Here is a 26,418-nt window from a genome sequence, read left to right as displayed (position 1 = left end):
GTTGCATTTGATACACATCTATATGACAGAGTCCAACTTTATTTCATCCATATTCCAATCCAAGCTCATAATCAGTTTAGGTTTAGGTCAGACATGCCTTTGAAAATGAATATTGTGCAAATGTCTCGAAATTTCTTGCATCAAGTATGAAAAATGAGTCATCAATGCATATCAATACATTACGGATCATAGAACTTAGAATCCATAAAAACCTTCTGTTTAATACAAAACCCGAGCTGTTACAGTAATATTATTCATATATGGCTGTGCATTTATTCATATTGTTGTATAGTAAGTAAGTGTAAAAGGCCTAACATCAACTGATCCACGCACGACTGTCCTGACCTGACCTAGCAATAGCATCAAAATGCATTAATTGCATTTAAACGATTTGCACTCAATGATAATACAGTACATTTGTATCCGACCGGTATACACATTACAGTACATTTGTATCCGACCGGTATACACCTTACAGTACATTTGTATCCGACCAGTATACACATTACAGTACATTTGTATCCGACCGGTATACACATTACAGTACATTTGTATCCGACCAGTATACACATGTACAGCGATACTTTGCAAATTTCATATGCACCTGTTTTGATTACAATCATTTATCTTATTGAAATTCGGACATCATTAATTAAGAATCGTTCGAGGATGCGAAATAGATATTGGAACTAGTATATCAATGCTTAATGTGTTCATTTGAAAAGATTACGGAGCTAAAAAAGCTAGAAATGCATGTGAATGAGAATGACAACGCAACCTCTCACGATCGCGTACGCGTGATCCGAGTACGAAGGATGCTTGGCTAATACATGCATGCATCCGTACAGCTGAAGCCAGCCAGCGATCGCGAGTGCCCTGGCCTGGCGCCGTGTTTCTTTGAATTTGAAAAATTTGGGTCGCTCAGACTTTCTGTGATACTCGGAGAGGGGAGTACGAACTAAAGAGAGCAGTTGGTGGACTCCGCACAGCCCATGTGTAGGGGATGGACCCTTTACGTAGACTTTCAAGAACGAACGCCCGCTTTCCTGAATATCAGTGTTGGAAAGCATTGGCGTATGATGATATATTGGACACCTTATTTTGATAATAAAGGAATTCGCTATGCAAAAGGTGATTTTTATAACTCGGTACACTGCTTTTTTCACTTCAAAATATAACTTGCTATTAAATATGTCGTTTCAATAGACACTGTGGAACCCTGGATGACTCTCTGCTCCGACCCAACCCTCGACATCTCGATCTCTGATTGACGTATCTGTTACAAACAAGCACTTCAGATACTTCATATTGAACCAGCCGGACACTCCGCCGCAACTGTGAAGTAGCTACTCTCGCCCCTAGCTGTATGGACATACACAGTTCAACAGTGGCGCGGATAAAGAATCCGGTATTAGGATGAGGATGGTTTCAAGCATCTAGTAAAAACTTCATGAAGAGGACTATGACGTGGTGCTGTGGTTCACAACCAGCTCAGTTGCTGTAAAAGTACGCATAGAATGTCGTCATTCCAAGCTAACAAGTGTTAAATTTTCCCCTTTCTACAAAAAAATTGGATGGGGCTCAGGTCGTTTGATGATGACGCCATTGCTGACCTTTTTTCTTCAAAAAAAACATTTTTTAAAAACAAGACTTCTTTTGCAGCTTGAAACAGTTCTATCTTGGACCCCACAAGAACTCGTCCAGTCGCGAGCAAATGCATCCCGTCTCTGCTCTTGGTTATGTACATTGAAATGTGTTGATGAGATGTAAACCTTAGTGGTCAAGATGAAGCAAGTTCGGCAGAAATTTATGGTACCGGTCTCAAGTTCGACGTTCTCCCGTGGATTCGTCACTAGAGTGTCACTTGTCACGTTCTGAGTAGCACACAGCGGTGATACACATTGCAGGAGAAGTCTTTTCATTTCAAATAAGCGAAATCAGACTAACTCGATAATTCTGTGGTTTACGACATGGTGTAAACGCAGACGAATTTGCCGCTGTGCGCATCGTGCTCTTAGTCGGAGGATGCTGATTACTTATAGAACGGGACAGGGTACCAGTCTATCGCTCTCGTTTCGAGACTTTCCAGAATAGTGGCATTTCAGTCCCAATTTTACACCACGCCCGGCGCTAAGGCACAAACAAGCGCACTTCACCCAACGCGAATAAAGTAGTCCTAACGACAAGTGATGTCAAAAGCAATATTTCCACAGGCACTTTACAACCGATTTTCAAATAGTAAAAACGTTTGTCATTGTTGTTCTAATTCTTCCTATGCGAACTTGCCCATGTTTGCTCAGTCTATATCTGTTATCATGATAATTTTATGTGTCTGTATTGTGTGATGGCCTCAATTTTTCTGATATTGAAAAGGGTAGTGTTGGACTTGCCTTTCATGGGGCTCCACTGAGGCTCGTAGAGAAACTCCAGTAAAGCTCTAAACTAAAGCTGAGTTGTACACTTAGTCATCATTTTCTAGACTCCTGGGGTAGTCCATGTCATCCTGTTCATACATTCTCATGAGGGAGGAACATGGGGGTAGGACGAGCCCGGTGCACTGCTACACGACGTGTACATTTTCTATAACGTTTATTTTCAGTGGTAAAAAAATGTGTCTCTCATATCTCTGTCATAGACATGTAATCATATAGATATTGTTAAAGTCAAATGTCATCCATTTCATAACAAGACTGCTATGATTCAGTGTTCATGTGAGCTTCACACCCATCGATCTAAGATCGTGCTCTCAGTCGGAGGATGCTGATTACTTATAGAACGGGACAGGGTACCAGTCTATCGCTCTCGTTTCGAGACTTTCCAGAATGGTGGCATTTCAGTCCCAATTTTACACCACGCCCGGCGCTAAGGCACAAACAAGCGCACTTCACCCAACGCGAATAAAGTAGTCCTAACGACAAGTGATGTCAAAAGCAATATTTCCACAGGCACTTTACAACCGATCTAAGATCGATTGATAGATAACGATATCGAAACAGAAAACAGAAAAAGAAACAGAAAACAAGGCAGAAATATGACGTCATGACAGTCGGACAAGTCAACGGATCTGCCAAACAATCATTGGACGACTATGTTCATATTTGGGACTTGAATATTGAGAAACGGTCTTACATTAGCGAAACCAGGGTATTTTGCATAATGTTGAGCCAACAGGTATTTACATACCAAGGGAGCCTGGGGAGCATGACTGCATCCACAACCAGAGCACATGATTTCGGCTTGTGGTATTCGACTCGATGACTCGACGACGCGATGGCTCGATGACGCGATCGTTGCTATGGATTTTGCTAAAATACGGAATCCCATGATCCTGGTCTCCGGGCTACCGCTGCAACAGCAGAGGTTTTAGCTCGGCCTTCCCATACCCAGCTACGGTATGTAGAAGGATGTGCCCCCCCCCCCCCCAGCCATGGCCACTGAAGATTGGTCCCCGCGATTGATTTTGATATTTAAAGGACTCGCGGACGTTTCATAGCATACAAAATGACCGGAGATTTAATTGACAAACAAGCTTCCAGTGGCCAATGTCAGATGTCATGTGGTAGTCTGTCAACAATCGGAATTTCGCATATGTGCAGTTTTTTAGACTCAGTCACTCAGTCCCTCTTCCGCCCCTTGACATCTGCCCCCCCCCCCCCCCCAATACATCAGCCCCTATACATGCTTTCCGAAATTGGTGGCTTGCATTGGAACTAACTTTTTCCCCCTTGTCCGTCATTAAAGGCATTCAAGTGTGTTGGTCAACCATGACTATCTCCTTTGTCCCTCCACCACAGGCCTAGTTTCCCCTTATGACATCACTATTTCGGACACTCAGCGCCCCATTTCTGGAAAGGTGTATAGGACATTTAATATTGCCGTGCTGATATCCAGAGCCAACCTTGTCTCCAGGAACTCGCGTGTCATTTTAACATTGGAATTTCTGCTCGTAAAGAACCTGGGTAGGAGGTTGATCTGAACCAGCTATATTTAGGTGTATTTAGCTGTATTGACGGTAAGCTTGCATAGCAACATGGCGCATGGTTTTATCAAAAATGCGAACTTGTAGGAAACGAAAAATGGTCGGATTAGATACGGTGAAAACAGCTGGAAAGGGGTTGGTAATGATCGGTTCTTTTTTATTTTCCTCCACTTATGATTCTATGTATAAATTACAGTCCAGGCAGTGATATTCTTTAAAAAGATTCCAACTTGATCGCGTCATCGAGTCATCGCGTCGTCGAGTCATCGAGTCGAATACCACAAGCCCATGATTTCTATGTAACGGAACAAGCGACACGTTTTATATCACTGTACACAATATTTCCAGTACCGAAGTTTAGCATTCATTCCAGCGGGCGAATACCCTATATCCATCCTTGACTAAGGTTCTGCCCGACAGAACCGACACCTTCTGGCTTATCAAACGCCAAGTCATTTTCAGACATCAGCAAACATTTGACATTCTCTACGATCAGTCATACATTCTTAACCGTTTTTCAACTTAGGACCCCCAACATCGAGAGCAGGGCCACCGTGGCCCCGCCACTTAACCAAGTTAACAGTTTATAAACACCCGTGGCAAATTGGCCTTAAACGGTTGGATGACGAAATGGTTACTAAGTTCTAATTGAGGAAAAAATGTCTGCTAAAACAATAGAAATAGAATCTGGGCTGTATAGATAGATACCCTCGAAATGTTCGAATTTGGTCTGACGCATAGGTTAGCGGTCAGATCCCTTGACACAAAATATTTCGTGCATTCTTTACAATTGAACTTCCATATGACACACATGGAGATGGATTTAAGTACATGTACTATTTCCCGGTTTGTAAGGACACAAAACAAAATGGCTAACTCATCCGTAAAAGCGGATTGATACATGGACATTGTTTCGAGTTTTCCCTGGGGGTGATTCAACTCACACTGCCTAGGAAATGGGGGTTTAGTAAACTATAATATATTGTTTAGAGATACATGTACTATTATATGCATACTTATAGGAAGCATTACTTTCATTTTCTTATTATTAACACGAATTGACAGTTCAAGTGGGAAGACTTGTTTTCAAAACCAACTTTGTACTTTATGCTATATTTCACCTCACCTGACCCTCAAATGACCCTCAAATGAGTGAAAAGCGACATTTTTTATTTTAAAAAAAAGAAGCCAACTAGCGAGAATTATTCATCTGTTCGGTTAACGCTTTGAGAGAGCAATTGTTAAGGAAATTTCTTGCCAGACACGCTTTTATGCTCTATCTAGGTCATGCTTGTGAAGATTCAGAATTAGTCTCAATCTAATACTTCGAATGAAGAGACGTAGCTGGTTTTGGCGCGTATTCACATAGGTCTATTGCATGATATAGGCCTTTGTATAGACATCGTCTTTCAATAAAGCATATTCACTTATATTGAATGACACTGGTTTAGGCGACCTTAAAGCGAACTTTGTACGACAGATACAATACCCTTCCCACGCCTTAGTTGGTATCAACGCAGTTGATATATCATCCAGTCATACGCGAATTCATGAGTGGAATCCTATTTCAGGCCCTATTGTCCGCATGTTCATCAGGCCGAGTCCAGCTGTCCTGGACTTAGAAACAGAAAACGAGAAGGTCCCCCCTTCACGCGTCTAAGTCGGCATGAACGCAGTCGATTCATCATCAAGTGCAGTTTATTGATATACATGTACAGTGTACATCACATGTGTATAATGAATTGACTATTGATCCTCTTAAGACATACTTAGTGGTCAAATACAATTGTCGTGAATGACGGTGCCTATAATTACCTGTGGCACACATAAAGAGCACAATCATACATGTATGTATAGCATTGTTTTTGGTCAAGACAAGAACAAACATTCTTCAGTGCATGTGACACAACGAGAGTCCATAGAGGTTTGGGGGTATATCTTTATCTTTCTTTAAATCCTGATGACAGCAAGCACATCTGAGGTCAAGATGCTATAAATGCGAGGGCAGGAGCATGTGAATGACCTTTCCTGTCAGGACACATTATGCTTATCTTGGGATATATTCCTTCCACGGTGTGTATAAGGTACTGTACACTATTGGATGACCGTCTCCATTGTGACCCCACGAATCTGGTATGCCATTAGATTGGAATGAAAGGATATCAGATACGGGCATTGTCCGTCGGTTATCTTCGAGATATCAAACGCTATGAATGTTTGGAGGTATTTCGTATTCATATCGTAACGTGGGGACAGAATGTCACGTTGAGTTGGGGGTTACTAACACGAAAATACTCGCTATCCGGTTTCGTTATTGTACGAGGAAGTTTTGCGAAATAGTGAAATGATACATCCATATATAGTTATCATCAGGTCAGGGCATAGTTATTCAAAACACATTTTTCACTCACGCCGGCGTCAACTTAAATTGGCGTCATCTCCGTCAGTTGAGTCCTTAACGCAAAATTAAGTAAAACCGAGCGCAAGTGACGAAACTGAAGATTCGGCTGTGCTCAGACGGAGTGGAAGCACATGTCGAACTATCAGCATGGTGCAACGAACCCAGGGTCTGGTGGAGTCCAAAACCAGAGGGTCAAGGTGTGGAGAAAGCGAGAGGCGTGCCAAAATGTAATATCCGTGATCTGCGTTTGATAGGCCGAGCTAGGTAACATCGCAGATGTATGTAAAAAAGATAGGCTACACGTCCGTGTGCACATCAAATTACACTCAGCGGGATGTGATCGTTTTGGGGGAAAACCGACACGTATGGGGGGGAAATGTTAGAGGTGGGGAATGAGTATGAACAAGATGTGTGCATGACGACGGTGTTCGAGACAAATGACTGTGTGGCATTGAATTCACGCCCTTCACAATGTAGGTTTTCCTTTGACCAAAATCATCTCTTGTATTTTGCACACAGCCCAAAGTTTCGTCCCATCGTAATTTACTGCAGTTGTGCCAATGGAGAGGACGCAGACGCAGACCCCGGGTATTTGGACTGTCACAAACAAGAGAACTGCCACCAGATACTGGGAGCAGGAAGGTGTATTCCAGAAGTCCCTGTTGGGAGACGCTGCTGGCTCGGTGCTGGACCAGTGCATGGATTACGTGCAGCTAAAGACATAGTATAGTGAATTGCTCACTCCATGGCATGACTCGTTTAACGAAATCCAATCACACACCCAAGGAGTTGGTCATCCATGAAACCATGATGTATGTACACTAATACAAAACACACATACACTAAAGAGGAGCAGACGACAATGTACAGACGACCCACTACCACCTATAGGTGTAGACAACTTACTTTAGAGTAGATAGGGGTTTGGTTTAAATAATCCATCTTGGCGCCCGCTTGGACATAAACACAACAAATCGAGCAGACGATTAAAAACAATAAACGAAACTCCGCCATTTTGATTAAAAATGGTCCAATGTTTTGTCCCTAATCCTTAAAGGTAAGCAATATGTCCTACTTCGTGTTCAATTGATCCTAATTCATGCACAGGTAATAGAGCAGTGATCGATTGCACACAACGCAGTGTTGAGTTGAGTGCCGCCAATGCGATAGCGAGGCTCACCTTTCAAGGTCACGCAGGTGTGACAATGGCGGGCTGTTGTTGGACACGCCTTGTTGCTCGTGCTGAATATGCGGCAGAGACACCAAACGGTAGAGTCCATAAATGGTGTGTTGTGATTTGAACATCCCTGGTGTTCAAATCCCATTTCCCGTCACTTTTCAATGTGCTTCATGTAGTCTTGAATGACGATGTGTGCGAGCTAGTATTTTAGATTTGAACGAGTGGTCAGATCAGTTAGTTGTAAAAGAAAGTGGTATTCGTCTTTGATGTTGCTATTACAGCATATAACGGTGACAACACCCAGACGACAGCATCACCCAGCTAGACAGGAAGCAACAGGTGACGATCTACCGTCGACGAACAGGGCACTGCCAAGGCAGAAACAACTTCACAGAATACTGAGGCTTACCAGAATCTGCTCAATGAGAATCTGGACACCAGACTAAAGCGCCTAAGGGCGATTCCAAACCGGCTCTAAACTAAGAACAAAACTGAAGAAAGACTGGTTTAGGATATGGCAGAGCTCTCTCTAATCAGTAGACTGCCTGACCAAAAACGAACTGACTGCTTCAGCTTGCATTGAAAAAAGTCTGAACACTGCTTTGATATTTTTAACTGCTGGTTTCTTGGGCCGCCATATTGGATCTGGCTCGGACGGAGGCCTAATCATCACCTTGGAAGACAATGAAGTCTTCTTGCACTAAAGAAGCAACGCAGCTGCAAGGAATGTTTTGATTGAAATCATGAACTGAACATTTCCGCAGGTTTCTTCTCTCATGGAAAACCACCAACCATTTGTTTACATTTGGACGCGACGAGACATCGCCTAGACATATCAAACAGACCGATATCAGATCAATAGTTTGACAACACGCCTCACTCTGCGTTCGATTCGCCAACCTGATTATCCGATTATCCACGTCACCATAACACATGGTGATATTTACCACTTCCCAGTACGTGCGAGTCGACGTACAAATCGACCAGGGCCGAGGTTGAACAGAGAAAGGAATCGATGTTTTGTGCAAATAAACAATGAAGAATGCATCGAATGGAGATGATTTATTGTTATATGAAAATGAAAATACCAGGCCCAACTACTCGATTGTGATTGATATATACAGTACATAAATGTGATGGCGGACGGCTGTTTTTAATACCTATATAATTACCATGATTAAAATGAAGTTGAGTCCAGGACACTTTCGTCACGACTATCCTCAAGTAGCGACAGCATTGTTGCAATGGCCAATTAGAAGCCGTTGATTCTGCCTCACCGGCACAGTCTTGAGAATTGAACCAATCACGGTGGAGCAAAATCACAACCGGTTAATCATTACAGGGCTCATTTGTTCAAAAGCACAAACTTCACATTATCCCTAAATTGTTTATATTTACAAGTTACTTGCTACCAATCCTAAAACTAGCGAAATATTATATTTACAAGTTACTTGCTATCGTGACTCATGCAGGTCTATATAAAAGGCGTCGGCATGCATGTACTACATCCATCAAAAGGCCGATAAGGCCGATAAGGCGGATATAAGGCCGAAATAAGGCCGATATGTCAGTGTATTCCAAGTCCCGCTGATAAGCCACTGCATTCAGCTTGTAAATCTCGCCCAAGATATTTTTTGCGTGTTCTTCAAATGGTTCGAGAGAGGACTGGGTCCGTCGGGAAAGTAGGTTGTTCCAGGGGTTGGACGGGTCGAGCACCAGAGGCCTCTGCTTTGCGATATGTCTCGGGACGTCCGATCTCCTGTAGTTGTGATAAAAGGCCACGTTTATTTCCGCCGTATGTCTCATTTGCTCAAGGAAATTTGTGATGGAGTTTCTGAGAGAAGGTTTTCTCCGGCTTTGACCAGCTTTTGTCTCCTCCTCCTCCGCTACAGCCACTGCAATTGTTTCAATAATTGTCGAGCGGCCCGAGATGTATCCGCATTTTACGCCGTTATTCCAGTACTTACAAAGCTTGATGAAGCTGAGAACAAAGTCAGAGCGAGACTGAATGAAGTCCAATGCCCCCTCTGTTAGGGCTGCGCTGTAATATCTAATTTCGCCGGCAGGGATCCTTTTCATCTTATCAAGAGTCCTCGCAACTTGCATCCGAGTCGTGTCCGAAGTATCGTGCGTTAGGACTTCATTTGTGGCTGGGAGAAGGTCAAAGTTGACATCATCCAGCTTAAACTTGAGCGAATACGGTGTCACCGAGACTGGTATTTCAAAAAAGTTGTTAATCAGTGCCTCAAATTCATCAATAACGTCAGAAAATGGCGGTTCCTCTCCATTGATGAAAACTACACAATCATAATCCATATGTCGTCCACGGATCGAGGTATTTTTGCCTTGCCCGCCTGCGACTTTAACACGGTCTATTCTGTACTCTGATTCCCTCTGAAGGAGCCGGAAGACCCGATTAGCTGCGGCTTTTCCGCGTCGTTTGAACTCTTCATCAATTTCCAGATCATCCACGAGATCTGAAAGAAGATCATCAAACATGCTCCTCTTTTCCTCCTTATCTGCCTTGCTCCTCCTTTGCGGCATGATCCCGGCTTTTTACGACTCTACAGTTTAAAAATGCAATTGTCAGTGTCAGCGTCTTTCAGTGCAAAGTCCCTGTATGTCAACGTGAATAGACGATTCAAAGTTGCCAAATCTTGGATAAACAGTCCAATTTCGAAACAGCTAGTTCGATCTTGAAACAGTAGTCACTCTCAAATGTCGTCTAAACGTCTTAAAGGTGGGCCCCACACTTCGTGTTGCAAATTGTTAAAGACAACCGTTCCGGAATACTTGCTCCAGCAATATGAGATTATAATCTAGAACTGCTTAATAAAAGTTTTGATGACACTTTCATTACATGTATAATTCCAGATGAAACTTCCCCCATGACGGCATGACTATTTATAGCAGTGGCCATTTAGGGAGCGTCCATTAAGTAACAAAATGGTTCTTGGGTTGCGTACGTACGCAAGACCATTAACTCCCCCTCCCCCCTGTACGCATAGTGTACATAGTGTACATAGTGTTCATAGACCCCCCTACCCCCTCAGTGCGTACGCACTTAATGGATGCTCCCTTAGTCTATTGTCGAATCTGCATAGCCAACCAAAAACTGACTGCCTCAGCTTGCATTGTAAAAAATCTGAACACTGCTTTGATATTTTTTAAGTGCTGGTTTTCGCCTGCCACCTTCGAACGGTCTATAAGGAATATCGAGGTCGGATTATCCTATCGATTGTTGCATTACCACGACTTTCAAATTCGTGGTCAATCCCAATGCTGTAGGCGAGAACGGTCAGAAGATCATCGAATTGGAATTTCGCCCTACACGTTGCCTTCTTTCGACGGTCAGAAGACCATCGAATTGGAATTTCGCCCTACACGTTGTCTTCTTTCGACGGTCAGAAGACCATCGAATTGGAATTTCGCCCTAAACGTTGCCTTCTTTCGACTTTGTTTAATTTGTGACATGATGATATTGTCCATGGATCGGGAGCTGAATACGGACACCGCTTCCTTTTTTAAGCTTCAAAAGAATTTCGATCATACTACGAAAAGCTTTCCTGGAGACTTTGAAGTGGGGATCCCCGTTGCCACACATCGTTAATTGAATAAGAATTATTGCGGCAGTTACATTGCATGGTTTTGCCGATTATCAGTTTCGATGAATCGTTCAGATGGCGTGACGTCAGTCTTTACTCATGCTAGCAGAGGTCTCAGTAGCCGATCCAGGCTTTCCTGGAGACTTTGAAGTGGGAATCCCCGTTGCCACACATCGTTAATTGAATAAGAATTATTGCGGCAGTTACATTGCATGGTTTTGCCGATTATCAGTTTCGATGAATCGTTCAGATGGCGTGACGTCAGTCTTTACTCATGCTAGCAGAGGTCTCAGTAGCCGATCCAGGGTTTGGTGGGGCATTGGTCGAGGGGGGGGGGGGGGTTGTTGTTGAACTCCGGTGGTGTGCAACCAATGATTAAAAACCTTGCGTGATATAATCACGGTCAGCGAAATTAGAAGTGAAAACCAAATCAGCGTGCAGTCTACGTATCAATATCATGATCCTAATACATGTATAGCCATATCCCAGTGGGGATTCCCATTTCGAAGTCTCCAGATTTTCTCGAATATATTACATTCCTTCACAATTATTTTAAACCTCGTTGCTATAACATTGCAAACAGTACTAACCGTACTCTGCTTCTTTGTGCGTGAATCCCATAAAATTATTCTCTCATCAAACCGTCAACATGCCGTGCATGGCTGGGAGGAGGAGAAATAGGGAGAACTTTGATGCGCTTCTAACGATACACGCCGACAAACTCGCGGTCGACAAGGAATTCGAAGGTCGAGGCAATGCGGAGACTGCTCGCTTACAACGACTTCTTCAAGAGAAGTCAAGCTTTAGCTTGGACCGTTTGAGAGTAAATGGTGGGAAGGGTAAGAAGACTTCGATTCGGGGATATGCTGATTACGATTTGGTAATTTACCTAAACGGGGAGAACCCGCCGTATGCAGCCGTCCTAACGGAAATTAACAGTCTGATAGTCGGCCATCTTGGAGTACCGGCAAGTGGTGTCAAGCAAACACCGTATTCGCTTACGTTTGACCTAAATGGCGTCCACTTTGATCTTCTTCCTGCCAGAAACGTTGTTAACACACATAATACTGCGAACACGGGAAAGGAGCAAGTTAGGAGAACACTAGATATGACGAAAAACATTCCAGACAGCGAAATGAGATACCACAGCTCGGATCTGACGGAGGGAGCCGTGGCTTTTATAAAATCGCGCTCTCATTTCGTGCATCGCTTTGTCAGACTCGCCAAGAACTGGAACCTCGGTGTGGATGATGTGAAGATGCCAGGGCGCTCCACCATGATTGAGACAATCGCAGTTGATGTTGCAGAACGCGTCGAAGCTTCGAGAAGGCGCAGTTCACGTCAGCCGTCGCTTCGGCATGCTCTTGACAAATTTCTGGTGAGCATGCGGCGGGGCGAAATCAACGTGGCTTTTGATTACAACTACCCCCTGAACGCAATTACCAAGAGCCTCGCTGACAAAGAGCAGAAGGTAATGGACCCCACCAACCCAAGGAACGACCTTCTTCCTCACGGGCTGCCCAAGCCATTCAAAACAGCAGCACGGAGATCGCTGGCTGTAATGAACCAACTGAATCGTGAGGCATATGGTCGCGATTTGCTGCTGGAAACGGACATTAACAGGATTTTTTGACTTTTTGAACCTCACTGACCACTGACGGCCATTCTGGATTGAATAGCAAACATCCTGGTACTTTTCATTAAGGGATCTTCAAGTCTGATGGAAAATACAAGGCAGTATTCGTTTTAGGCTGGTGAAATTACCCGCCAAACACTTTAAGAAAAGGGTGAGGGTATTCGCCTATCGATTAGAGGATTTCTCGCCGGGCAACCAGTGTGAAAGTCCCAATGGGAGTGTACAGAAGACTTTCAATGAATCGTGTTTCACAATATGGATTTCCCAAATTTTATACTGAAACGCTTACTTAGTAGCTTTGCAGCTTGATCCAGAACATTAAATGGACAACTTGGTTGCTGTTGCTGTTGATTTTCTATACGCAATCAAAACCACTACGAAGGCGACTCGCTGATTTTGATATTATCTTATTTTCGGCGGTCTGTAGAAGCTCCAAGGGTTTGTATATCAGTTCAATATTTCGCAGGCATACATACGAAAGCCAAGAAAGCACTGGAATCGCTAAAGATGATTTCACAGTTGAATAAAGAGGCATACGAACGGAATTTGCAGTTATCAGACATCGACAAAATCTTCTAAATGGAATATTGCTATTGACAAGCAAAACCATCAGGTCGATTTGCATCTGTCGGCAGTGGACATCACAAAAGAGACCAGACGTTTGGATAACTTAGCTCCGTTATAGACATAAGGAGATTATTTCATTTGTAGAAAGATTATAACCTGGCCGCAAACTGTTGCTGACTTTGCTAGTTATTACGTATTACTTTTAGGATTTCACTGTTTCGGATTTGCAGTTTTTTCGGTTGTTCGGTTGAAATGTAGCAGCTTCTCTTCGGATATTCGTCATTTGAATCAGGATTATTGGGTCTGTATGAACTTTGCTGTGGCGAAGGTGAACTTATTGTATCTATCAAATGGATAAAAGGGTGGATGAAGTAGTCCAATGTAATAGTTTTATATAGTCGTTACATTATCATTAGATTTAGTTCCGCATGTTGAACAGGGAGACACTACTGCTCATCAATTTGTTCTGGGAATCCCCACAATTTATTTTGTCACTCGATCAGTTTTCGATCAATCAGAGAGGTCGTGGATGTAGAGCACTAAAGAGTGAATTTTTGAGTGAAAAACTAGATTGGTTCCCATCCTGAGGTCCGTCAATAGGGGAACTTGGTGGTGAAGTGACAATGTAGCTTGTCAAAGATCGAGAGCAACAAAAACTGGAGCAAAAACGTCCCAAAGTTACAGGGTGTCTCAAAGAATGCACTGCCTACTATCAAAACACCACTGACCCGGTTATTATTGACGGCATCTCCCTCAGTTAAGCCTACTTAAGATAATGGCAAGTAACTCCAAGTTAGCGCCAATAAAATGAAGGCCCAACAGTTCTCGAATCAGCTTCAGACAGAAGTGGTAAACATCAGATATTTGACAACCAAACGTGTCATGCTTTTTAGCAAAAATTTATAGACGTTGACGTAAACGTGATACTTGCTAAACCTCTCTAATGACGTTACTGGAGGCGTTGCTAAACCTCTCTAGTGAGGTATGTCGATTTCAATTAATTGAAGCAACGGGTGTTAGTATTAAATCATTCGTTTCAATTACATCAGCACGTGTTAGAGCTGGCGAATCAGTTCCCCAACACTCCGCGTCAAACACCAGGCACTCCCCCCATTCTGCGGTAGGCCTATGTTTGGCTAAAAATATTTCTCCTCGTAACTTGTTTGTGAAAAAATGAAATGGGCACTAGGCACACCTCACTAAGTTCATGAGATAGCCTGTTTTTCTCGCGCCTTTATGGCTTTTCCGCACAAATGAGAGCCTTCTCTCCGCGGTAAACGGGCCGGCGTGTCAGAGTCCGCTGATAGTGGGGACACGGATTCGCCAAAGTGAAAGAGTACACGATTAGCGCATATGGCGGTCACATTTCCACAGCTAATCAGATCAATGAAAATTGATTGCGACACCATTCAATTGCGCCGTCACACCCTGGTCAACTGGTTACCAAACCATGTTCGTTACAAACAGCAACTCGGGTCGGTCCCTGATTGGTCAATGCCATGGTGCGGGGCCACGTGATGTGACGTTAGTCCGAGGTCATTCCTCTCTAGTTCGCCAAGGTAGACGGAGGCAAATCTCGATTTACTTCTAAATTTCCGCCAAAGTTGCAGATATTCTGGTAAGTTCTTATGAAAGATATTGCATTTTGTTGTAGTGAAGTGGAAAGCGCATCAAAACTTGAATTCCCCTGAATAATTCCTGGTAAAATGCTCCCAAAACTCATTTTACCTTTCGCTGTGAACATGCGGGAAGCCACCCGAAGGAAGCCATTTTGTATTCTTGGATTGCACATGTTGTCTCAAACTTTGTCAGCATTTTTTCTCTTCTCGATTGGTCAGCAAGCTCATATTGCTCGAACACAATGATATTTTGTATTGAAAGAATTTTGTAACGTGCTGCACTCCTCAAAGTTTTTGAAAAGTTGGTCATTCAAGAAAACAAAATGGCGATGTCAGTGAATGCACAACGCATGTGTACAACGAGCGTGCGTACCAAAAAGAGCGGGGAAATAGAGCTCGTAGTGATAGGAATGTGTACATAATGTACAGAGGGACATAGTGTACATAATGTACAGAGCTACCACTGTCCCGGCTATTCTGTAGTTAGGCCCTAGTTTTCCCCATCATACTGACCCTGTTACAAAAACGTCCGAACCCCCCTCCCCACTTTGTCTTCATCCTGAAGATGCTGTCGATTGTCTTTCTGGTGGTGACTTTGTCTCAGTCCGAAGATACAGCCGATTTGTCTTTCTGGTGGTGACTTTGTCTTCAGCCCGAAGATACTGCCGACTTGTCTTTCTGGTTGTGACTTTGTCCTCTGACTTGAAAACCTGCTGACTTGTCTTCCTGGTTGTGACTTTGTCTTCAGCCCGAACGTGCTGTCGACTTGGCGTTTGCAGTGACGCGGACTATAAGAGAGATCTTGCTCGTGTCGAACTGTAGCGGATTTGTTTGGACACAAAATACGCCTTCTTGCTTTGAATTAGGACATTTTGAATGTCTCAATTATCTTATTCCCTTTGTACTCATGTGTCTTATGAGTGTTTACTTTTTACTTGCAGAACTCACACATTCATCGCAGCTGTCACGAACTGGATGCCAGGACAGCGCGCTCAACGCAACCCACTCCATCAGGGATCGAAAACCATCGAGTAATAGTCTTTCATGATGATCGATTCAGCAAAGAATGATAACGCGGACCAAGTATTATACGAGGCAAGTAAAGTACTTCAATGTTGCCAGCTTTAACCTGGTAATTAGGAAAGCTGAGAGCAAATTTTCTTATCACATTAAACTCGTCACAATGACTGCATGGTGATGATCGAAGATGCTGTCGACTTGTCTTTCTGGTTGTGCCTTTGTCTTCAGCCCGATGATACTGCCGACTTGTCTTCAGGTGGTGACTTTGTCTTCAGTCCGAAGATACTGCCGATTTGTCTTTCTGGTGGTGACTTTGTCTACAGCCTGAAGATACTGTCGACTTGTCTTTCTGGTTGTGACTTTGTCTTCAGCCTGAAGATACTGCCGACTTGTCTTTCTGGCGGTGACTTTGTCTTCAGCCCGAAGATACTGCCGACTTGTCTTTCTGGTTGTGACTTTGTCCTCTGACTTGAAATACTGCTGACTTGTCTTCCTGGTTGTGACTTTGTCTTCAGCCCGAACGTGCTGTCGACTTGGCGTTTGCAGTGACGCGGACTGTAAGAGAGACCTTGCTCGTGTCGAACTACAGCGGATTTGTTTGGACACAAAATACGCCTTCTTGCTTTGAAGTAGGACATTTTGAATGTCTCAATTATCTTATTCCCTTTGTACTCATGTGTCTTATGAGTGTTTACTTTTTACTTGCAGAACTCACACATTCATCGCGGCTGTCACGAACTGGATGCCAGGACAGCGCGCTCAACGCAACCCACTCCATCAGGGATCGAAAACCATCGAGTAATAGTCTTTCATGACGATCGATTTGGCAAAGAATGATAACGCGGACCAAGTATTATACGAGGCAAGTAAAGTACTTCAATGTTGCCAGCTTTAACCTGGTAATTAGGAAAGCTGAGAGCAAAATGACTGCATGGTGATTGCATTACTATGCATGAAGTTCCTACACAGCCGGGAGCCTCGGAACAGAAAGTCGCCTCCTTCTCCAAACGGGTTCTCTTCCACTGACTCGATGTCTAAGTTCCCTTTGGCAGGATCCTAATGGTCAACCCGTGATACAGTCAGCTACTCTAAAATCAAAAGCCCATTCGATGATTCATCAGAACATATGGGCCCATTCTGAGAAAGAATTGACATCGCCAGCTGTATGTGACACTGTCGGAAACATCCATGTGATGTCCATTTGCAAAATTCTCAAAATTATTTCATGCTACATTTTCCAGGTGGATTGTCATACACAGGAAGCGGCTGGACTCCACAGGGAATCAGATGATACAGCGGTTACAGTACTATACATGGTAAGTTGACTTGCGCAACTCTAAGCTGGCTTTGATCTCGATAGAGCCATGCCAACCACAATGGCTGGTGGCAGAATACAAATGGATGTGAACATAACAATCAACATTACCCTCAAGCTCGCCCACAGGTGGCAGCTCTATGAAATGTTCAGTGCTTGGTATAGACTCATGGCTATGGATGTCCTGGACCCCAGGGCACATCAACAAAGGAACTCGTGTACAGGCACATGGCGGAATTCGATCATACCAAGTGTCGTACATGTCATTTAGTTTTCACCTGGGTGCGAGCTTGTGGGTTATGTTGATTGTTATGGTCAAATCCTTGTGTTGTCGTCTTTGGTTATATCACCACCTTGTCATTCAAATGACCCTCTTCCCAAAGGGTGCACTGATGAAACAGTGGCTTATGTTGACGCGGCCGGAAGCCCTTTTATTTGAAAGCATTCTCCTTCTCCATACATGGTACCTTCTTTTTACTCCCCTGACTGTCATTACTGATGATAAATGACCTTCTTTAGATGAAACCAGCAGTATATTAGAGGTAGTATTAATATGACTACTTGCCATAGCTATGGCATGCCAATGTAAGGCATTGAACTTGGCTGCTCTAATGCATTTTCCATTACCCTCATTGTAATGTTTACCCCTTCCTTCGAAATGGAATAAGGGGCTTTGACCATCTTTTTGTAGGAGCATCCTCAGTCGCTCCCCACTTCTTCTGTCTGTTACCACCCCAGCTAATCAGGGCTCCCTTCCTGGTCCCAAGGACGGCTTTGCCCAGCTCGGCATTGATCGCATCAGTCTTATTAAGTTTGTTTATGACCAAATCCTGCAACCCTTCCTTTCCTTTTGTTGTTAGTAAGTTTGCAAAATTCTCAAATTTCCATAACCTTATGTTTTCCAGTTCGCATGGCGTGCACACCACGTGCCAATGTCGTCATCAAGTCACGTGATCTACATACGAGGACGACGTATCGGCAAAGGAGGGAACGTTTATGGAATCTTTTCTCGCCAAACAACCCGTGAGCAGTCTAAGGCAAGACCAATTCTTTGTAAAACTGAATGTCAAACACTTATTTCAACATTAGTGAGGTTTTGCATGCTAACGATTTACGAATATGTTTACGTTTACGTTTTGAAAATTCTGAAATCGGCAAAAGATGCTCCTTCTTCATGGAAGCTTAGCTTTGAATCAGAGTCTTTACCTCTTATGGTACCCTACTTATGAAATACCCTGATTTTGACAGCCAACGCCAGCGTGTAGTGTTGGCCTTTGTAACGCCGATACCCCACCCATTGTTGCTCACTCAGTGATGAATGTAGCTGATCGAACGCTCACTTCACAAACAAATGTGCCTCGAAAACGTCAAACGTAAGCTTGCCAAACCTCACTATTGTGATAGCGTGTTCGTAAACAGAAATACACTTGTACCCAAGTAGACTAAATTCACCTTGACAGCTGCTCGTTTGATTGAGCAATCACAGTAAGCAGAGAGTTTGCCGGACTTTACCTCCATCATTAGTTACTTTCTTCAAACAGAATTCTAAGCCTTCCGGTCAGTATCAGCCAATCAGAAACCTTCTACTATATCACGGCCATTGTCTGCGCCAAACAAGCTTGGTAGACGTCTTTTGATTTACTGATACTGACAGGAAGACCAAGATTGCTGCTGGAAGGAGGTTAAGAATGATAAAGATTTTGTTTGGGTTAAAATTTCGTTCCAAAGTGCAAAACAACCATACCTTTACTTGTCGTCTTGTGAAGATTTTTGACACAATTGTCAGTGTTGTGTTGGAAGAAAGCAACTTTGAAAAAAAACATCGAATCCGGCAAATTTTCTTGGTTACAGGTACTATATCCCCTCATGAAATTATGATGTCTTAAAATAATCCCTGTTAAAGCGAGAAAGAAAATAATTTATTGTAAAAAAGTTTGAAAAAGGTTTCGACTGGATTCGAACCCAAAACCTCTGGACCTTGGGTCCAACGCTCTAACCACTAGGCCATGAAACCACACACTGGAAGGGGTCGACAATGAGCGAGTCACTGAAAACATGAGCTCAGACAACTCGCTGAGTTATGTCAATGTCACCGCCACCCAATTGAATAGACAGGTTCTGGGAACCTTTGTCCACTGTCACAAAGCCTGCGATTGGGCTATTGTGAGCCCTTAATCTGTATATTCCAATGAATGAGACAATATGGCCTACTGTGTTCAACAATTTTCCTGCTGAACTGAATTCACTGGGAGTTTTTGTCACAAGCTTTTTGAATTACATGTATCATTATAAGTACAGGTTGTTAATTAAAACAATGCATAGTTCTAAGGCCTGATAGCCGTTGTTCAAAATGACTTGGCCAACTGGTATTTAAATTGTACCCATCAACACATAGAATATCTGAGAATTTGTTGCAGACTAACTTTAGTATACCCCATCCAGTAGTTATTCTGAGAATTTGTTGCAGACTAACTTTAGTATACCCCATCCAGTAGTTATTCTGAGATATTGTTGCAGACTAACTTTAGTATACCCCATCCAGTAGTTATCATAAAACAACTGGCATGAAATGACCATGTTTTAATTAACATCCTGTGTACTTGACTGAACATCTAACATACACCTTCCACTTCAGTTTTAGTGGCAGTTGTAGGTTGAGTTGCTACGGTGATTTCAAAACGCATCCTCTTTCTATAAAAACCTTGTCTGAGTCTCGACATACACCTCTAGTCATGGGTCATGGACCACTCCAGCCCCCCCCCCCATCTATTTTGAGAATAATATTTATTCTTCATGCAGATTTCTTCTGTTACACTAAAGATTTATGATGACTTCAGCCCCCTTCCTATCCTGGCTTGTGATGAATCATGATATACCACTAGTCCAGTGCCACTGGTCTTCTGATTGGACAATCCGACCGGAAGTGCTTATGAATCTTTACCAGTCATTCACAGGCTCAGAGCCTCATGCCTTTTGAAATCACCGAAAAATCGAGAATTGTGTGTTTATTGTATCTTAAATGTTTAGCATTTTGAAAACACCACGCCTTTTTATTGAGAGGCTGATTGTTGGCCTAGAGTGCTCTTTGAACCCATTGGTCCAACCTTGTCTAAATATGTTCAAAATCGAAATTAGCAAGGCTCTGTTTTGCTTACTTTCTTCATTGTTATAAAAAAGCAACCCAACTTCTGTTCATCTTGTTCTAAGCGGTTGTAATCTAGATTTAGGCATGGTGTTTTCTATTTTGCTGAGATTTATCAATGTACGAGTTGTATTGTTGGCTTACAGGGTGTCCCAAACAAGTTAGATTACCGTTCGCAGATTCACATTTATGATTGTGAATTTTGGAACAATGATTATTTAATGAGTCTAAAGTAAAGTTTGTTCATGATAGTGTCACCCCTAATGAAAGAGCCAGCCAGCTTTTGGCTGATGAGACACTCTTTACCTCCCAACTCCAATCTCTAATGCCAGGCACCTGGAGAGAAGGCAGTTTGTACCCTATATTTAACTTGCTGGCCTTAATATATGGCGGCTAACCATTTATCTTTATTCTGATCATCGGAATTTGTTTTTAAATTCGATTCACAAACGTTCACAGACTTTTCCAGATCAGAAATTGAAAACATTTGTGACACCCTGTATATGTGCATTTATGTTAAGATGTAAGATATTCCCTTGTAATCAAAAGTAGAAATTAGTTTAACAGCAACATCATTAAACTGCTGCAGTAAGAAGTTGTTTCTTAAGAATATCAATTAAGAAAACAAACCCCATATAACTAAAACTAAAAGCAACACGTGTTCACCCATTCTGAATTCCAAAAACAAAATTTAACTCTTCTCAAAAAGCTGATTGCTTCATTTCCAATGAGCAAGGGCAAAGCAGAATTCGACACTTTTGATATATTAGGATTCATAATTTATCATTTCTTTTAAAAAGCATAAACAATAACCTGCTCAGTGTTAAGCATTTCGGCTAACTGTATGTTGCTTTGATTTCAAGTGTCCATTTACCCTAATCAGTAATAATAACGTCGCCATTTTTGTTGGTGCGTCGTTAAATAACCCTTTCCGCTACCCTGGCGGGCATTTTGGTAGCTAAAGGTAGCACTGGATCGATTTCGGCGGCTGCTGTATCTTTGGCTTCACAAGGTGATCCCTCATTATCTGGCTTGTTTTTGGCGGCTGTTGTAGCTTTGGTACGAATTGGTTGAGGAGATATCGTGACTCCCCAATCTGCTCTGCGATCCTTTATGGCTAGGGTACGAACAAGGGAACGATCGGTTGATCCGATATCAAGGGGCATACGTCGACTCTTCCGTATCATACCTCAATGCTATTCAGCCTCATCTTGGGTCAGACGTTTAGGGAGAATCAATTTGGTGATCCCATTTCTGGTTGCGGCTAACTGGGTCTACTCTGGCGTCCGATTACAGACCATTAGCGTACTCTTCCATATAAGGCTGCGGCTGGGAACGAACATCGCCGTACTGGGTCCTCGCATGATAAGTGGGCAGTGACACCGCATCCAGATTTTGATGATGAGTTCTGAAATAACTAATTGGTACACCCCAAGAATTGTCTGTGTTATTACAGACACATTGCAATCGTTAGGGTAAATTGATCTTTGTCATTAAAGCAACATCAACATTCGAAATGTTTGAAAGGAATTACCCGGGCATTAAGATATCATTATCAATCGCCCATTTTTTTAGACCATACTACCAATCAAGACAAATGAAATTATAGAAATCCGTCCCCTTCCAGACTGTTCCAAGATATTCTAAAGAAACAATTTACTGACAGCAATACTCTGTACAATACTTTTAGATTTAGGCCTTAATTACTTGATTCAAACTGTGTAAAAATACTTTAATATCGCTTCTATAAGACCATCTAATGAACTTTAACGAAGGAATGATTGCGGTTGCGGGATATCATTTGACTTCCGCAGCTGTAGCGTAAACTGTGAGACTTTCACAAGCACTAAAGCTGTCTTATTACTTTCTAATTTCAACTTAGGTTAGGGTTGTGTTGAAATTCACGAAAATGGTCTTATACTGGTGATTTTACAGTATTTCGCCTTCTTTGCGTGTACTGTGAAAATAGTTGGTTGTTTTTTAAATAAAACTTGTGTTTAAAATTGACGTGTTTTTGGTTCATTCGACTTCAACTTAATCCTTTCATTTGAAACAAGGAAAATAGTAGTCAGCTCAGGGTTTATTAGTTACATATATCTGCAGTTTTTTTTAAATGATTTACCAATCTTAAGCCGCTGCACGGTTAGCAAACTGTAAACTTAATTCCATGAATCTTTCATGACATTTTTCGACATACTTTCGAACTAGTTAAACTTATTCTGAGCTGACGAACTATCAACACTCTTAGAAATAAAGATTTTCATAATCTTCTCAGGGCACGAATCTTTCTATTCTGAAGAAGATTCCTCGGCTTTAAATGATTGAAAATCCTTCTTGGTGCTTTTCTATCTGATTTAGAAAACCGGAAGGGGTTTGTTACACGTGCCGCCTTGAAAACCTTTAATTCTAAGAGTAGATCTAGGAGTGTATATGGCATGTTATCCATTGCAAACTTCAATTGTTGTTGTTGTGTTGAATGTTTATCTTTATGCCCAGCAATTAATACATTTTTCTTCAAAGCTTGTATTATGTGCAGCATTGAGTTTGTGAGCAAAGTTACCAGATATCGTTGGTTAATTTGCTGAACAACTTGTTTTTCACCATTTTGATTAGCGTGAATTATTTATGTGTGGCAGAATTATTCATGTTTGATGCTATTTCTGTTCAATTGCTGGTAAAATGTCAAAAAGAGACTTTGAAACTGTTCAAATAGGCTTGCCTATTCCGAGAAGAACAGATCATTTCAAAGTTCCTCCTTTGACGTTTTCACCAGCAATTGTACACATCAAACGTGCACTCTTCTGCGCAACACATAAATACTTTACACTATTCACTTGGTATTATACAAGTTGTTCAGTAAACTGATCAAGGAACTCTGACAACATCGCTCACTAAACTTCAATTGGCACATAATATTAGCCTTGAAGACTAATAATGTATTAATAGTTGAACATTAAGATAACAATTCAACTCAATAACAATTGAACTTTGCAAAGGATTACATATATGCCTAATACACTCCTGGATCAACGGATTTTGCCCAAAAAAAGGGGGGCCCTCAGAATATAGGCTATCTCCAAAAACGTCAAAAAAAAACTCGAGCGTGACCTCGCTCCGTAACTTTGCAGAGGAAAAAAGTTACGAGGAGAGGCCACGCACAATTTATTTTTCGAGTTTTGTGGACTTAGCGTATTTTTAAAGGAAAAAAGGATGACTCAGCGATTTTGTACTTAGCGTATTTTTCAAAAAAAAACCATGGAAAAGTTACGGAGCGGAGTCACGCTCGATTATTTTTTAGACTTCTGTGGACTTAGTACATTTTTGAAGAAAAAACACAAGATGTTTTCGGACTTAGAATATTTTCAAGAACTTTGTTCAGGAGACAATCATAAAATCCAAGAAGAAAACAGATTGAATCATTGGTTTATTGATTCATTACTGTTTGGAAAGGATGTTTAGAGATTATTGAGAGACATATCCAAAGACAAATAAAAAGAAAATCAAAAAAGATTTTTTGATATTTGTTTACAGTGCGCTAACTGACCTCGTAACCTGGGGGGAAAGAAGGAAGATATGATATAAATTATAACGTTTATTAATTCACTTTGAAAACATACAGAAGAAAGAAGAAGGTTACAGACAAAAAGGAAATATAAAGTCGGATTCGAATGGCATTCGTGTCAATTAAGGCTTTCATCATGGCGTTTGTCTTGACATGTAGTAGTCATACGTAAGGCTTTCATCATGGTGTTGGTTTGTACAACTCGAACATGAAGGACCTGCAAATATACAAAATAAAACGAGAGATTGAAATACGGCAGCATAGGTAAGACGGTACTAAACCTGTACAAATCAAATCTAAAGGCATCTCGCCACAGTTTGACTTGAGGAAAATCAACATCAAGTACAAATAAAATGTACAAATCAAGTCTAAATGCATATGTATGTCACTGACATATCGCTGGATCACTGGTGAACGGCCAACAGCTGCGAGCAAAATTCACGAATGCGGTGAAGGCATGCAGACTGGACTGGAAATAAATAGGGACTGGAAAAAAAATTTACAACAGACCGTCGGCCATTTTGAAAAGACTGTGAATACGGGTCTTTTAAAAATGGCGAACTTTATTACCCATGAAGTCTATCCCCAACCGGAAATGACGTGGTTTTGATTTTTGATTTTTGATTTTCAGCAAGATACTCAATATCTAAGTTAATATTTCAAACAAAACCTATGCATAATTTGAACTATCGTCTTGACAAAACAATCCCACAACTTTTTTTCGACCAAGTCTGTACAAATGCCACGCCGCCCAACACCGCTTACTGAATGAGAAAATCACCAAATGTTCAAACCCAAAATATGTGAACTCGGTCCACTTTTCAAACTATTTGAAGAACTGAATGTTATACTTGTGTTGTAAACTAAAAGTTTTGGTGGAAATTTACAGTATAAAATCGTTCCTACCGTAAATATTTCCAATTTTTGTGGGAGCAAGTTTTGAAGACAAACTTTGAAAACATGGCGGCAGACGAAGCAAAGCGCATGCGTGCCACGTTGAAGATGGCCAGCGTGAATGATTGCCGGAGCCACCACTCAGCTGGCGACAGAACTAGAACAAGAAAGTTATGTCACCACGTTGGTCATTTTTCTGTCCCCGGCCGACCCTAAGAGGACAGTCACATCCAATTTTCAGAGGAGTCTTTTTATCCAACATGAAAAGGGTTGAAGGCTGTCCCTGGCAAACTCGTGACGACAGTCACATCCAATGTTCCGAGGAGTCCTTTTATCCAACAAGAAGAGTTGAAGGCGGTCCCTGGCAAACTCGTGATAACAGTCACATCCAATGTTCAGAGGAGTCCTTTTATCCAGCAAGAAGAGTTGAAGGCTGTCCCTGGCAAACTCGTGATAACAGTCACATCCAATGTTCAGATGAGTCCTTTTATCCAGCAAGAAGAGTTGAAGGCTGTCCCTGGCAAACTCGTGATAACAGTCACATCCAATGATCAGAGGAGTCCTTTTATCCAACAAGAAGAGTTGAAGGCGGTCCCTGGCAAACTCGTGATAACAGTCACATCCAATGTTCAGAGGAGTCCTTTTATCCAGAAAGAAGAGTTGAAGGCTGTCCCTGGCAAACTCGTGATAACAGTCACATCCAATGTTCAGATGAGTCCTTTTATCCAGCAAGAAGAGTTGAAGGCTACCCCTGGCAAACTCGTGATAAGAGTCACATCCAATGTTCAGATGAGTCCTTTTATCCAGCAAGAAGAGTTGAAGGCTGTCCCTGGCAAACTCGTGATAAGAGTCACATCCAATGTTCAGAGGAGTCCTTTTATCCAGCAAGAAGAGTTGAAGGCTGTCCCTGGCAAACTCGTGATAACAGTCACATCCAATGTTCAGAGGAGTCCTTTTATCCAACAAGAAGAGTTGAAGGCTACCCCTGGCAAACTCGTGATAACAGTCACATCCAATGTTCAGAGGAATCCTTTTATCCAACATGAAGAGTTGAAGGCTGTCCCTGGCAAACTCGTGATGACAGTCACATCCAATGTTCAGAGGAGTCCTTTTATCCAACAAGAAGAGTTGAAGGCTGTCCCTGGCAAACTCGTGATAACAGTCACATCCAATGTTCAGAGGAGTCCTTTTATCCAACAAGAAGAGTTGAAGGCTGTCCCTGGCAAACTCGTGATAACAGTCACATCCAATGTTCAGAGGAGTCCTTTTATCCAACATGAAGAGTTGAAGGCTGTCCCTGGCAAACTCGTGATGACAGTCACTTCCAATGTTCAGAGGAGTCCTTTTATCCAACATGAAGAGTTGAAGGCTGCCCCTGGCAAACTCGTGATGACAGTCACATCCAATGTTCAGAGGAGTCCTTTTATCCAACATGAAGAGTTGAAGGCTGTCCCTGGCAAACTCATGATAACAGTCACATCCAATGTTCAGAGGAGTC

At 42.2% G+C, this 26,418-nt stretch overlaps 2 protein-coding genes and 2 long non-coding RNA genes across 5 annotated transcripts in view; 1 reads left to right on the top strand and 3 right to left on the bottom strand.

The window, feature by feature from the left end:
* Nucleotides 1–7,525, bottom strand: part of LOC135499245 (fasciclin-1-like) — a 30,960-nt gene extending 23,435 nt beyond the window's left edge. The window contains exon 1 of one of the 2 annotated variants that reach the window (XM_064789915.1): nucleotides 7,287–7,525. In XM_064789915.1, coding sequence (XP_064645985.1) covers nucleotides 7,287–7,394 — 108 coding nt within the window. In that variant the 5' untranslated portion in view covers nucleotides 7,395–7,525. The remainder of the gene's footprint in view (nucleotides 1–7,286) is intronic. The other variant, XM_064789914.1, reaches the window with a different exon arrangement.
* Nucleotides 7,526–9,024: 1,499 nt separating this feature from the next.
* On the bottom strand, nucleotides 9,025–10,104 carry LOC135498723 (2'-5'-oligoadenylate synthase 3-like). Its single transcript, XM_064789105.1, has one exon. It carries the CDS (start codon nucleotides 10,102–10,104, stop codon nucleotides 9,025–9,027), a length of 1,080 nt encoding a protein of 359 aa, XP_064645175.1.
* Nucleotides 10,105–14,826: 4,722 nt separating this feature from the next.
* Nucleotides 14,827–16,863, top strand: LOC135498549 (uncharacterized). The gene is made up of 3 exons (XR_010449096.1): nucleotides 14,827–14,986; nucleotides 15,929–16,082; nucleotides 16,716–16,863. It is a non-coding gene; the product is annotated as an uncharacterized LOC135498549 (long non-coding RNA).
* A 7,180-nt stretch (nucleotides 16,864–24,043) lies between these two features.
* Nucleotides 24,044–25,610, bottom strand: LOC135499155 (uncharacterized). The gene is made up of 2 exons (XR_010449269.1): nucleotides 24,933–25,610; nucleotides 24,044–24,243 (listed from the first exon to the last, which is right to left on the bottom strand). It is a non-coding gene; the product is annotated as an uncharacterized LOC135499155 (long non-coding RNA).
* Nucleotides 25,611–26,418: the final 808 nt, after the last annotated feature.

Source organism: Lineus longissimus, chromosome 14 (genome assembly GCF_910592395.1).
Source record: "Lineus longissimus chromosome 14, tnLinLong1.2, whole genome shotgun sequence".
NCBI lineage: Eukaryota > Metazoa > Nemertea > Pilidiophora > Heteronemertea > Lineidae > Lineus > Lineus longissimus.
Note: the sequence above shows the minus strand (reverse complement) of the source record. Positions and strands in the feature narration are given on the sequence as shown.